Genomic DNA, 14,953 nt, shown 5'->3' with positions numbered 1-14,953 from the left:
TTCCAGCTATGGAAACTACAGAGAAACAGAGTCCTCTCTGTCTCTCTCAGGAGCCCTCGCTCAAATCATTTACAAACTGCTTGAGTGGAGCTCCTCAGTGATGAACAGGAGATAGATGTGACTGCACAGAGAATAACAGCATCACAAGAATGTGCCCAGCCTGAAGGATGTTTCACCCAAAATGGATGACAGTGATTCTCAAGAAGAATGACAGAATCATCCTTTTAAAGTCTCAGGAGGCGACTCCAGACAGCGTAGTAACTGAGGTCATGTTATTAGAGTCGAATGGATGGGTCAGCACAGTAAACCACAGATCATGTGACCATTTCCAAACAGCAGTGTTTTTAAGCATCATAAGTGCTTTAAACTTATCAAATATCCTGATATTAGCAAAGTAATCTTTTCCTCATGCTGGCCAATGTGTTGTTGCAAGGAATCCCACACACAATGATGACATTCAAACCAAACCAAAATAAAATTAAGAGCAAAAGAAATACAAAAAATTCAAAGCATTACCAAATGCACAGCAGATACACAGAACATCACGCAGACCTGGTGCCAGCAGAACCGCTAAAATTCAGCAGATTTGTGAGTTCAGGTCCACACATCTGGAACCACCGTCTGAAAAGCTTCATCACCCTGGGTCCTTAGGTGGATACCGTGGGCAGGCTGCACTTTTTTACCTAAACTACTAAGATGACAGTGATTGTAAAGGAGGAGATATGCTACACTGCAGGACTCGACTATGAAATACTGTGTAAGTGAGGCCGTACGTATGTATAAACTGCATTCGGCTCATGACAGTAAATCTGTAAAGTTTGACACGGTCTAGTTACCTGGTGTCATGATGGAAATGCATGGAACTGGCTCCGGAGTGGGAATCAGAACTCCACCAATGGAAACGGGAATAGCAGATGGAACAATCAAGGTCTAGAGATCTGCTTAATTTGGCTGTCAAAGGATAGGAAAGTTATAGAAACTGATATGATGAAGAACAGCAGCCCAAGACTCCCCGAGCTTGGGATGCACAACATCACCTGCTGGTTTGGCAGGCCCTGTTTTTGTAGACTCGAGCTGATCACTTCGTTTTTTAAAACCATGTCTCAGGCTTTATTCTACTTTTTGACTCTAATAGGGACCAAAATGAACATAAGTCCTTTTAAAAAAGAATTTAAACTAAGAACTGAGTTCATAAAAATCATCAGAAAAGTGCAAGAATCAAGGAAGCCAAGGGACATTTTCTCAAACTTTTAATAAAACAAAAACTTCTTTTTACAGCCAGAGGACTCACATCCTGCTGGTTTTATAAAGTGCAGATTTCAAGCATATGCTGTTTGTAAGACCCAGGAGCTAAATCTGGTATATAAAGTCTATGGCCTTTCTCTGACCAGCAACATTACAGCTTTGGAAAAGATGAACATCTGCAACTTTTCTCTAAATCAGGAGATGATATTTACATGTGCCAACACGTGCACCGGGATGCTTGTGACCGTGTAAACATACCCAGCAATCAGTGACAAAAGAGTCTGATAAAACTACGACCCACTGATGTAGCTGCGTAACTTTGCACTTTAGATAAAAGTTAGTGTGTGTGACTGTCAGAGCTTCTGTGTCGGAGAAACTGGTTTTACTGAAGCAACATGTTTATGTTGTCAGTGATCGGAGCCGCTCGTGGTCCGCCTCTCTGGATGGAGGCTGGGAAGTTGGACCGTTGTTATGGCGATAAGAAACCAGCCTTGCCAGGGTGTCCGCGGAAACTGAACGTAACCATAACAACAACGGAACTCTCCTCTAGAATGCTGCTGTGTTTAAAACCCCTGAGACACACACACACACACACACACACTGCCTGACTGCCAGCTGGAGATGCAGCCCACATCCAGAGTTTTCTGACACATGGACCACAAATTAAAACTTTATGATTTTATTCTCTTTTAAACTTTTCTTTTCTTTTTTTTAAAATTACCATCCCAGTTCAAAAGATGAGCTGTCCTCTTTGTGCATATAAACTAGACGACAAGCCTGTGCTTTGACATCAACCTAACTCACTTCCCCAAGAGCCAGAACCACGGGGGGTGAGGCCGAGTGGGGAGAAGAGTACAGAGCAGACAAGGGCGGGGTGAGATGGGGGAGATCGTTATCCGGTAACTTTCAAAGCCGTTCCTCAGCTCCAGTTATCTCAGGATGGCAAGAAGTGTGTCACAAATTGTGTGCTAACGTGTTCCAGTAACAGTCGCTCCACCAACACTGAGAATCCTTCTTCTAATTTTACTTTGTGGTGCAGTCGGTGCACCCGTGTTTCCAGCTCCAACTGTGATTTGAGTGGAGGCCAGTGAAGATAGACGTGTGTGTATGGGGGTGTAAGGGATAGACAGAGATGTGGAGATTGTGAATTTTCACATAAAAGCAAATAAAAACAGGAGGGGTTGCAGATGGAAGCAGCAGACTGAGATACGGGGAAAGATACAGAGAGGCAGCATGACGGTGACAGACACCGAGATTAAAGTCTCAAGTCTAAAGAGAATTTGAGAGGAGAGTTTAAAAAAAATCCACAGGGTGTTTCTGTGGGCATAACACGCTCAGTCTGAATCAACACGCACTGATGGCATTAGAATACAGAGGATGTTTAATGAGAGCTTCATTAACACATCTATTGGACTGAAAAGCAGAAGCACATGAAAAGCTAGGGATGCTTTTTTATTGTACGCAACATAATCGTGATAATTTAGGTCAGTAAGTGTAGCACAAATTCTTAAGTTAACCTTAATATGAAAATGTGTGGTGTGTGTCCACCTCTTTTTCATTTGTTTGTTTATATTTTAATTTCAGATTTCTTTCATACGAGTGATACCTGCTGGCCTGCAGGGCTGGAAGCTTCCATCAAACTCAGGCCGGACGACAGGCCCTCAGCTCAGTCTATGAATTCATGTTTTTGATGCTAATTCTTTATAAGTTTGTCTCTGAAACTTATGGATTTCTGTTTGGGTCTGATGGGTGTATTTTGTCAAGAATAGAAACCACTGGATTGTCTTCTAGTCCTAACACAGTAGTTTTATTGACTAAGCAAGTTTTAATGATAAATAGTAAAGGATTACCACCTCCAACCCTGCAGCCTCTAAATGCACTTTTTACCCTTTAAAAGTGGAAAACATTTGTTTTGTTCATATGGACATGGATGAGGACAGAAGAGACCGCCTCTGCTGGACTACGTTGGAAGATCCGCCATCTTGGCTCAGACTGAACTAAACACTGTGTGTGTGAGAGTTTGGGCTTTTAAGCAGGAAGTAAAACTGTAAAAGGAAAGAGGTGCGCTTGCACTGAAATACACAAAAATACATACTTGTTCAAATACATAAAATACACAGAGGACATAAGTAGAAATCAGCATATCCCCAAAGCATCCATGAACACACACTGCGATGTAAAATATCCTTATTTTGAAGAAATCGTTTCAAAATGACTCCGGGACGCAGGAAACGTTAAACACGCTGCTGGGCTCTGAGTAATCCCTCTCTGAGCTCTTTGCTTTTGGCTTCTTCTCTTCAACTGCTGTTCAGTATAAACCAAAATTCATTTTCAAGTTTGTAAGGGCCGCCTTGGTTTTTATTTTGGGTATGAAGCACGACTCATATCGTACACACGAGCTTACTGCTGCGTGTGATGAACTTCCCCGCCTACGTGCGAAAACGCTGCAACCTCTTTATCGTGACTTAACTTTCTGTTTCTCCAGAGGAGGGAGAAAGTACGTGGTGGAGGCGAGGATCTCCTCCACCCCCCATCCCTGCTCGACTGGGTGTGTTTCAGCACCACGGACAGCAGCCAGCTGCTCTCAAGCCTCATCATACTTTAATCTTTCAGCCTCCTCACATCGCGTGTGAAGGCTGAGAACAGAAACAGCACTGAGTCCACCTCGCTCACACAAGAGCAGCGCTCGGTATTGTGTGTTAACACTGGCACTGGTCATGTTTAGGCCTAAGGACAGCACCCACCAGAGTTCACAAAAGGTTGGACCAGCACAATTTTCACCTACACAGAGAAGTGTGTCTTAGCAGATCAAGCCATCTGCCTCTCCCTGCAGCAGCCAATTGAATCCAGCCATGCTCACTTCACCCCTCCCAGGGAAACTTGTCCTCTGATAGCATTTTACCTGATGAAACACACACCAGTGTTTTGTTCTTAATGTACGTGTGAACAAATGTAACTGATTTAACCAGTTTAGGCATGCTTAACCTGAACACTCATGTTAGATCAAAGCCTGTAAAACCAGTAAATTGATCTCAAAGGCTTTCTTCCTTTTTGTATTTTGTTGATTTCTGTTAGTTTAGATCATCCACGATCAGCTGATCTCAGGCCAGCTGACATCCCATGACACCCTATCCATCTGATAAATCTTAGTTGGTTTAGCCAGCAACCGACCTCCAAAACAACGCGTTCTCTTCACGCTGCTCCGGTGTCGTGTCTGTTTTCATTAATGGGCCTTGGAAGAAAAAAAGAATCTGCTCTTGATTACAGTTGTAGTCGTTCTGATTAAAATTAAAAACATAAAAGCAAATTAATGACCTGCTTATATGCAGAATGACAGGACTGAATAAAAGCGTCTGTGCTGCACCTTTTATGAAAATGTTACCCACTAAAGACGCAGTTACAATCAATGCAAAACCAGAACACAAGGCTGATGTAATGTGCACTTTAGATGCTGGCAATCATTTTTAAGAACTGCAAAGAACTTTGTAATCAAATGACCTTTGTTTTATAAGTATTAGTTCTTTGAGTGTTACTTGTTACACACACACACAGTAATAAGCACCTTGCTGAGCGCTGGGTGTGTGCCAGTCGGGGACTGCGGTGATGACTTCACCTTCTGTTTAGCCGACTAGTTGTCAGCTGGAAACAACACAACATTACCAGCTCAGCGTCTCCCTCTCAGTCTGATTACCTCACCGTATCTCCGCTCTGACTCCCCTCTGCCTGTGTTCTCTTTCTCTGCCTCTTTCTAACCCATGAAGTTAGTCGGTATTCATTTGGTGTAATTAGTTACTTATCTTTTATGCAGTTGCAAAGTGCTGCTGGGGTTTGCTACGGGATGCCATTAACTAATTAAGCTGAACTGATTGCAATAGAATACATTTATTTATTGTGTGTATTTATATCACTGTGCTGCATAATCTTTTCCCAGCGCAACATTTTCATGCAGAGAACAGATCAGGAACAAACAACACAAACTGCTTTATTCAGTGTAAACACTGTGATCTACACAAGTCCCGCCCCATCACCAGATGACGTGAACAGGTGAGAGCAGGTACTTTTATTAATCAAGTACACGTGCATAGTGACCAGTTATCAGTGCGCTGTAGGTAAACAAGCTACGCACATTGAAAGCCATGAGACCTACTGATGTTTGGCGAACGTCTCATGTGCACCAGCAGCTTGGTATTCCATAGAAAGCCTTTGAGATCATCTATAGGCTCTTAAAACTGTCAGCAGTTAGCCCCGGAGAAGCCTGACCTGCTTACGTTTCAGTATCCTGCAAACCACGTGAGACTTCCTACCAGTTTGATGCTTCTGTCCTCTGAGACTTATGTTATAGAAGCCATATGACCAAAGCTATAAATCTGGGTCACAAACATGTGAATGCTGATAAGTGTGCAACTGTTTGACGCTTCCAAAGCTCACGAGCAGCACAGTTCGATGATCATGTAGCAGGCGTTGGTGTTTCTCCACGTGTTCTCATTCTAGGGTGTGAAATATTGTTTTTCTGTCAAATTCTGATGGAAGCTGCGGGTTTCTCACCTGTGTCCCATTTGGGATTTTGTATCTTTTTGACTTTAGCCACGTTTGACTTCAAATGCACATCTTCACAATGGAAAATTATGAAAAACAGGACAAACACAGTGTGTCAGAATGTGTCACCAAGGGTTCCCTTACAAGAGCATAAATGTGACGAACTGAGCAACCCATCCTACTGTTGCACTGATGTCATTCATCACCTCGTCCACATCAGTGAGGAATAGTTTGGGCGTATCTTTGAGATGTTCACAGCTTTGTCAAAACATCAGCACCGGCACCAAAACACTAACAGACAACAGGCTGGTTTTCAGGTCAAAGCAATCAGAAAAATGGCCTCCTAATACAGATTAAGCTTGCATTTATAAAACAGGGTCTGCAGAAATAATCTTATTCTTTGAGATAAACCTCTTGACCAATGCTCTGAGAGGCTTTAACCCTGTGAGACGCAAACAGGATAAGCAGTGGAGAAATTAGATGGACTGGGTACGTTGAGCAGCTGAACAGGGGTGTGTTCCTAAGGTCCCTTCAGCACAGTAACAATCGTGCTTGAATCGTATCTGAGAAACTTACTAAAACTTTCCAAAAGTCAGAGCAAGAGATACAGAAAAGGACTGTCTTTACCTTATGATACAGTACACAAGCCCTTTAAGAAAGGACCATATTAATAAGGACAATCTGTGTCTTTGTTAACTCGTTGCTTTGACGTGGGATTAAAAGACGGACTGAAGGAGTGATGGACCTGGATGGATGAATGGATGGACGGACTTGCTATCAGTTTCCACAGGCAGTGGTGATAATTCATCGTGTCCAACTTGAGTTCTTCTCGCCTAATGGTTCATGAGTGGCAGAGTCATGACAGAAGAGAGAGTGAACGTATTTCCTCAAAGACAAACTTCAGATGTACAAATCATTGTTGGGCACAAACCACATTAAAAGTATCGTCTCATAAAAGGACATAAAAGCAGATATAATGTTTTCTTTTATGGAACTGTACTTTATCACATTCACAGAAGCAGATTTTTCAGGCAGTAAATTAATGACTTGCTGAAGTGAATACGGCGAGGATTCATTTATAATGTGAATGTAGGAAAGTTTATTTTTCACATCACAAAAAACATTTTTAGTTTATGGAAAAATGCATCAAATATTTCTAAAGAACATGAAGATTTTATCTTTAGGGAGTTGAATTTTTCTGAAGGCAGAAATGTGTAAAGTGTATTTAAATAAGAGTTAAAAGGCTCTTTCAGAAGAAACAGACTTGGTGACTCGCCTGTGCAGATGCAGCATCATCTTTTTCCAAAAGGTGTCGGCCTCGCCCTGTTATGCCTAAAGCTTCACTTTGGTTTCAGGGCTTTGACACACCAGCCGCAGCAGAACTGACCACTGTAAGGTTTTAGAGTTGTACAAAGTCCACGTGGGCGGTATCCACACAAGCAGTCAGTAAAGAAAAATGACAGACTTGTTTCATTAATGACAGAACTTCACTGCCAGAGGACACTTAGTACATCAAGGAGCCACTCAGCGCTTTGACGAAATGGCATTAATTGACCACCCAGAATGAAAATAGGCTCAACGTTCCAAAAAATAAAGATCCTGAAAGCATAATTGTGATGACTTTTATCCTCCAAGTTCCTCCAACAGCCACAAAAAGAGGTGATTTCCTCCAAAACTTATCAGAAGTACAAAAAATGTCCTCTGACGATAATAAAAGTTTCTCACATCCTTAAGCTTGTTCTCCAATGTTCTGACCGCCATCAAGCCGCTTATTCACACCGGATATAGCCCAGTGACGCATCATCCTTCAAAGTCTTGTCAAGATAAGTTTTTTACGATGAAGCTATGACATTTGACAAATAGGCCGAGTCTGACTCAAAGGCGAGGAAAACAAATGACATAAGAATTCATTAAAGTTGGTTTATAAAGTCTGACACTAGAAGCCCTCTCCAGCCCCCCACCCTCCGGTTCACAGCAGTGACAGATGAGCACAGGCGACGGCGGCAAAATGAAAAGCTGGTCCAGAATAAATAAGTCAGAGTGAAGACAAAGAGAGACAAACAAGGTGCCGCGCTCCTTTACACCTCTGTCACCTTCACAGTGTTACAGTTTTAGCGCCGTGTACGCTGCTGCACGCCTGCTGGAGGTGTGACGAATGTGATGCTGTACGACATGTCTGTGTTAAAGTCACCTGCCCACCTGTGTGTTGTGTGTGTCAGTTCTTTCTGATTTCAGTGTGTCTAAACAACAATGAACCATCTGTGTGTTTTATGTAGGAGGATGTTTGGATATCAGGAAACCTGATGATTTACAGTTGAATTTGCTAGGAATTATAGACTGTACATAAAAGATGGACGTAGCTACCACGACGTCTCGGACTGAACAGTGCGTTCCTGTTAGCAGGGTATTTGCCCCACACTGTCTTGATGTCTTGAGACTGGACACAGAGTGCTCATAGAATTGTGACTTAATAAAAACATAGCTCCGCCCTAAATCGTGCCTTCCTTTATCCGTCTTTTTGGCTCTAATTGGAATCACGATTTACAAACATAACATAACTTCATATTAAATAAGACTTCAAACTAGCGACTGGGCTCATGAACTCCCTAACAAAGTGTGGACAGCTCAGGTGAACTGTGGAACTTTTTCCTCGTAGATTTCTACACCGTCAGAATTACCTTTGAAATCAGAGGAACGCCCCCTGCTGGCCATTAGAAAAAACTTCTGAATAAGAATCACTTCTAAGGCCCAGAATGTAAACCCTTCACATACAGCTTCAGTGCTCTTGCAATTTTAAACACACACTGACTGATTTGCAAACTTTTCTGTGGCTAACAGAGAGAGTTCTCATCTTCAGCAGGTGCATTTCATAAGGAGGCTGTCTGGAACGTCTGTTCATTTGTCCATCTGTCTTCCTCTCTGCCTGTCTGTCTGTCTGTGTGCGTTCTGTGTTATCTGAGTGTGAGAACTGAGTGCTGTGCTGTGCAGCCCTGGGGGAGGTGAAGCTGCATTCAGGAACCTCTATGGGTGCCACAAAGCTGCATTCATGCAGCTGAATAGCTGTTTTCTACAACCAGGCACTAGTCATCCCAACTCCATTGGAAGGGCTCTATGAGTTACCACTCTCCCTGCCTTGGTATGCAAAGCATTATGCAGCAAAAACACAAATGGCTGGATTAACAAAGGGCACACAAAGCATACTTACATGGAAACATTGAAGGGATACGCGACTCTGTAGTTTCAAAGGACGGTGTTTTTAGGATTTCTGCGTTCTTCCCTCTATCCAGTGGCAAATAAAGAATTTCCTCTTTCTTTTCCTTTTTTCAGCTCTCAGTCAGTCACAGTTACACATCATTTTTTCCACGTTTCCGTATTGTCAGCGCACCAAACGGCCGTTATCAGATGTTATCGGTCCCATACTTATTTCCTCCTCTACCCTCTACACGGCAGCCATCACCTCACTCGTGATGGTGACTCCACACTGCTGAAGAGAGAGAGGACGGCAGTGGAGGCTTGGTCCACTTGACTCTGGATTTCTGGACTGAGCTTTCATTAAAATATTCAATGTAGTTTTTTACACTGTTTAGTTTGCGTTAGTACTTGGTAAGTATCATCTTTTTCCCAACCCAAAGCTCCATTTTCTTATTTTACCACATCAGGAAATGTCTCAAGCATTTTTTCACATGGCCACTAGAGGTCTCTGACAACAGGTGTTAGAGATCTCTTTCTGTTAAAAGGGAGTTCTTCCTCCCCACAGTTGCCATGTTCTGCTCGTGGGGGTCTGATAGATAACTGATAATGATCAATCAGTGTGAGGGTAACATCCAAATCAGGTGACTTTTCCATAACTTTATAGAAAATTTATGACAATTATCATTTTAATAACAAAGTTGTTTTCGTGATGGACTTTTACAGAACTTTAGAGTCCATTTCCCGAATGTCTTTTCTTACGATTCTCCTAAAAGATAACTAAGCTGTCAGATTTACTGTGAACATGTGGGCGGTGACGACTGCACCTGTGCTCCTCTTACGATGTCATTATCGTGTGGATCTCTTTTTCCAGCAGTGTCACCACCCTGCAGAGTGAAATGTGTGGCACTTTAAGCGAACACCTAATGTTCTGTGTGATGGAGTCTTTGAAGGGTGATATTCACGATTGCTTTCCACACTCCTGCACTGTCAGATTATGGTGCCGTTTTCCTTTTATGGAGTCTACCAGCGGGCGATGTGAAGGCTTGTAAGATGTGGCACAATTCTGATTTCGATGCTAAGAGGCTTCTAGCAGAGTAAATCAAACAGCCGCAGCACGCATCCTCAGCTGGAGTCTACTGAAGGTATCAGGAAGCAGGAAAAACACCCACAGCCTCTCATTTAAATTCAGCTAATGTCTCTTTCCAATTAACAGATTGGCAGAGTCATGACTGCCCAAATTGACTTCCTGTCAGCAGAGGCCTCGCTCCCTCACGCTGCAGACATTGTGTGGCATTTCACCGGATTGGTCGCTCGGAAAGATCCTGGCAGCTGTCAGCCGATACCTCTGCCCATCGGGGACAGGAAGTCTGGCACCTCATGTGAAATACCTATGCTAATTTTCTTGAACTGTCCAAGTTAAGATCACTGAGTACACAGTGTTCCACCTGCATGGGTGGTCTTGGGGCCAATTAGTGAGGAAATGTTTAATCGTTTGAGAGAGAGACAACGAGGGGGGGGGGGGGGGGGGGGTCATGAAATACTCAAAATCTCACTAAAGTATACAATAAGCATGAAAATAATCTTCTCAGAGTATTGACACAATGAAAGAATCAAGAAACTGAAAGTTAGTATAACCATCAGAGGAAGAGCTCCTTGAACATGACCTGTACCACAAAGATAGCAGTGCTGAGGGGAAGGTAAAGAACAGCTGTAAAATAAAGCAGGATGGTCCAAGAGGCAGTGCAACCTGCGGTACTGGTACCGGAAATGCTCATGCACCAATCAGATTTGAGCAATCCACATTAGATACAGGCATGCTGCCAGTGCCATTAGAAAGTAAAATAAAGGTTATAATTGGTACTTCTGCAGCCGGGAGCAGTAATTATTATTAAGGAGATTTTATGCTGCATTCATAAATATACGTTGATTAGAGTGTCAATAAAATTCTTATAAAATTAAATTAAGATTTTGTTCCTTGATCAACGTGACATGTAGGACAGAGTAGGCCTGGGAATAGGCAGAGACCGTCCTCCATAACCAATCATTTTATTGTATAAGCAGTCCTGAAAATGACAGTAAAGAGTTCATGGCTGAAGTTTTAGTGACAAGACTGCACACAAAAAAAAATCTTTAGAGATCCAGCAACATTCGCAACAAACATTTAAAAAGCACCAACACAGCAGGAGCACAAGACCAAGAACAATACTCCACACACACTAAAATATCCTTCCAGGACGTTGATGACTTTGTGATATTTTCATGAGAACATCAAGATGATGTCACTCAGCGTTTCTCTTTAATGTCATGTGTACTTGTGGCAACATGATTTAACCATATCTCACAATGTTTAGAGTCGTTCCTGGATCCTTGCTGACTCCAGACGTTCGTCACTTCCCAGATAGCCACACCATTGATGCAACTCTATAACTTTTTGGATCACATGATCTCTTTGGTGGAGGTAAGAAAGTCGATTTTGGGTCAGCAGTGTTTTTCCAAACAGGCCTTTAGGTGTGGCTGCCTGAAAGACGTGCAGCAGATAAACGGGAGATAAATGGGGAGTGAGAATAATTGGACTGTGGATCTTTGGCTAACGGGCCCAAAGCACCAGCTCTCATCTGAAAACATTCACCGTCATCGTGCTGCCACAGCACGCTGCGTAATCAATCACTGCTGTCAAGTCTCAGTTACCTGCACTGCCCATTATCACCGCATCCTGTTCCTGTCCTTGCTTCAGTTTCACTTCACCCACTTTCCACATTCACGCACTATAAACCCACACCAGAAGCGACGACACAGCCCCTCTCTCATCCCGCACCCGTCACACTTACACAGGACTGCTGTAAGGCTCTGATCTGTTCTACCACACCAGAACAGACGACAAGGACCACAGACCAGGCGCGCAGACCGGAGACAGGACTTGACAGAACAGATAAAACAAAACACCATTTCCAGCCTCCAGCGCCTCAGGTGCCGCAGACACATCTCAAAGGGAATACTGTAGACGGTGTGCAGATAAGAACCTGTAGTCTCTGCACAGTTCCTCATACCCACAGGCGCTTCTTTGGAACAGATTCCAGTGAGATGACCCCTTTCATTTCACAGATTACAGATATTCACTTAAAACCTGATTTAGACATCGAAGGCGCAGGAGCAGCTGAATGTCTGTAATGCTTTTATACGAAAATAAAGTGCGCAAACATTAACTGCGGTTTCTGGAGGTGATGCGTTTGGCACCATCCTCTGCGTAAAAAACAAAGCTGTGTACCAGGACATCATCAGACAAACATCACTGATTTACTCACCCACTCCAATTTTCTCATCCTCTGTCGGCGTCCACATGATGTCCTGCTGCACCCACAGCAAAATCCTCTAAAGAAAGTAGCTATAATCACCCGATGGGTCGCTTCATGGAAATCCGAGTGACGACGAGAAAGACGAGGAGGACCGCGGAGCAAAAGTTTACTGAAAATGGCTACGGGGGAAAAAAACAACCTTAAACCACTCTGAAAATGTGAAAGTTGTCTTAAATAAATGACGGTTAGTATCCTGTCAGGTTGGCGGTGACGCATGGCGCAGTGTGTCGGTCCATCTCAGCGGCTGTGCTGCGCTCCTCGGGAACGAACCGCCAGAGAAATCCTCCACAGGGGCGTCAAGGCGATTTCAAGCCAAACAGGGGGCTTTTAACCCCACCTGTGGGCATTAGAGTGGCATTTGGTTAAGCAAAAAGGCGGCCGGAGCAGATGAACTATGATTTATGAGGATTTCATTAGAGCGCGAGACTTTCCCATTCAGGAAAATCCCACGATCACTCGTGTTTCCCGTCAAGTTCTGTCCGGGCTCGGGAATCCTGTCCTCACTCAGTGAGCATCCCTCCAGAGCGAAGCTTCTGGTGCTCTTGTGTCTTTGAACCATGCGTCTGAACCTCGCTTCCTTCCCTCGCAGCTGCTGAACTTGTCGTGAGCAGATGAAGAAAAAGCTCAGTCCCGTCTGCGTGCGCAGCAGCGGGGAAGCCTCCGTCAGTTTAAGAGGATCAGGGTGGAGCGCGGCTGAGGTGGTCAGGAGGGGGGGGGGGGCGGCTCGTTTGGTCTGCACAGCCTGCACGCGCACAGGAGCCTACGGCGGCTGACCCCTCAGACCACGAGTGGGAATAAAAGACGCAAATATATATATAATATATAAACTCACTTAGAATTACTCTGAGCATGTGCAGTATCGCGCACGCGCGCACACACCGGCCGTGACATCACTTTACAGCACTGTGACACAGCCTCGGTCGTGCTGTCACTGACACGCGTGTACATCCGCTAATGACAGCCGTCTGCAGCTCAGCAGCTCCACGCGCGTTTGTTGCGCGTGCTGCGCCCCCGCGTGGACACTTCAGAGCAGCACGCGCTGTGACAGCTGTGTCACAAATATGGTGATATGACACAGCGTTGAGAAAGAAACCTTAAAGCATTTTAATTTTCCTTTTCTTATGAGCAGATTTTCACAATAAATATTTATATTTTTTATTTGTCTTCATCATAGTCAACGACCCATCTACGGGGGGGGGGGGGGGGTAATATAGTGCACTGCTCATAACAATCAGAGGTGGCCAAAGTACAGATATTCTGTACTTAAAAAGAAGTACTAGTGTTGAAAAATACTACAGTCAAAGTTGAAGTACTGATTCAACTTCGCCTCTGAAAAGTACTCAAAGTAAGAAAGTAAAAGTAGTTCTTTGGAGGACGTTACTACCAGCTATTTTTATGCAAAGCTAACTGAGCCTTGTGCTTTATTACTGTAATAATTAAATAATATTAGCAGATGACAATACAAACTTTACTTCAGTTTAAACTTTAATTCTAATAAATATTCTCATCTTGAATCTCATGAGCAGAGAATGTAGAGGGTGACTTTGCCTCTGAACAGGAAAATGTGAGCAGTCAGGGGCTAACGTGGATGCAGCCGGTGGGGGGACACTAAACTGGTTGTAATGGCTCAGTGTGGGGAAAACAATCATAACTCACAATAACTTCTACTGAGAGCTCCAGTAGATGTTCTTAGTGTACAGGCTGTGATCAGCTGACCTGCTGCTTTTGTGGGTGTACATGCCTGAATTCAGCCAGATGTGAGCAGATGTTTTATGAGTTGTCCTGGCTGATGCCCATCCTCTGCACTGACAGTACACTGTTGATGCTGTCTTTACATTAGATACTATAAAGTTGGTATGAAGGTGAGATTCAGTGAATGAATATCAGCATCATCAGCTAACATTCATATGAATCTCTGCTATAAGCTGTGAGCATGAAGCACAGCCACTGTGCACCAGTCACACACTGTTCTTTACTGCAAATCCATCACAGTGCAGCAAACTAAGCTGTTTATCCTGCAGATTCTCATGCAGCCTTTAAAAAACTGCCTCACTTTGATTTACAGCAGGTTTCACAGTATGAAAAACATATCACATGCACAGATTTAAAAACATGGGGACTTACATATGAGCTTTAAATGAGCAGCCCTTCCTTTTAAATCTAAGCTCTCTTCTTCCTCTCCTCTCCTGTCTTTCTTATCTTTCTCCATCTCTGAGTGAACTTAGCTCTCTGTCTTTTCTCTCCCGGTGAAATAAGCAGCTGGAGTTTTAGCTGCAACACACTGTGAGACAAACACACAAACAGTTTGTGTGTTTGCTGATGTTTGTTGAAATTCTGCATTTAAAATTACCTCTCTACCACAGCGTGTCTTTTGTCTTCCTCCCCTCACCGAGCCGGAGGTTTCTTCCTGTTAAAAGGGAGTTTTTCCTTCCCACTGTCACCAAAGTGCTTGATCATAGGGGGTCATATGATTGTTGGGTTTTTCTCTGTATCTATTATTGTAGGGTCTACTGCACAATATAAAGCACCTTGAGGCGACTGTTGTTGTGATAATCGACTTCCAAATTTAAATCGAATTGAATAGAGCACATGATTAGAAAAAAATTAGTCAAATATTATGATTTCAA

General features: G+C 43.4%; 1 protein-coding gene across 11 annotated transcripts in view; it reads right to left on the bottom strand.

Moving 5' to 3' along the window:
• The window catches only part of LOC113021787 (dedicator of cytokinesis protein 3-like), a 227,761-nt gene extending 214,770 nt beyond the window's left edge, over window positions 1-12,991 (bottom strand). For all 11 annotated transcript variants that reach the window (XM_026166506.2, XM_026166511.2, XM_026166507.2 and 8 more), the window contains exon 1: window positions 12,276-12,991. In XM_026166506.2, coding sequence (XP_026022291.2) covers window positions 12,276-12,312 — 37 coding nt within the window. In that variant the 5' untranslated portion in view covers window positions 12,313-12,991. The remainder of the gene's footprint in view (window positions 1-12,275) is intronic.
• Between the last annotated feature and the right edge of the window lie 1,962 nt (window positions 12,992-14,953).

The sequence above is a fragment of the Astatotilapia calliptera genome, chromosome 5 (assembly GCF_964374335.1).
Source record: "Astatotilapia calliptera chromosome 5, fAstCal68.1, whole genome shotgun sequence".
In the NCBI taxonomy this organism is placed as follows: Eukaryota; Metazoa; Chordata; class Actinopteri; order Cichliformes; family Cichlidae; genus Astatotilapia; species Astatotilapia calliptera.
Note: the sequence above shows the minus strand (reverse complement) of the source record. Positions and strands in the feature narration are given on the sequence as shown.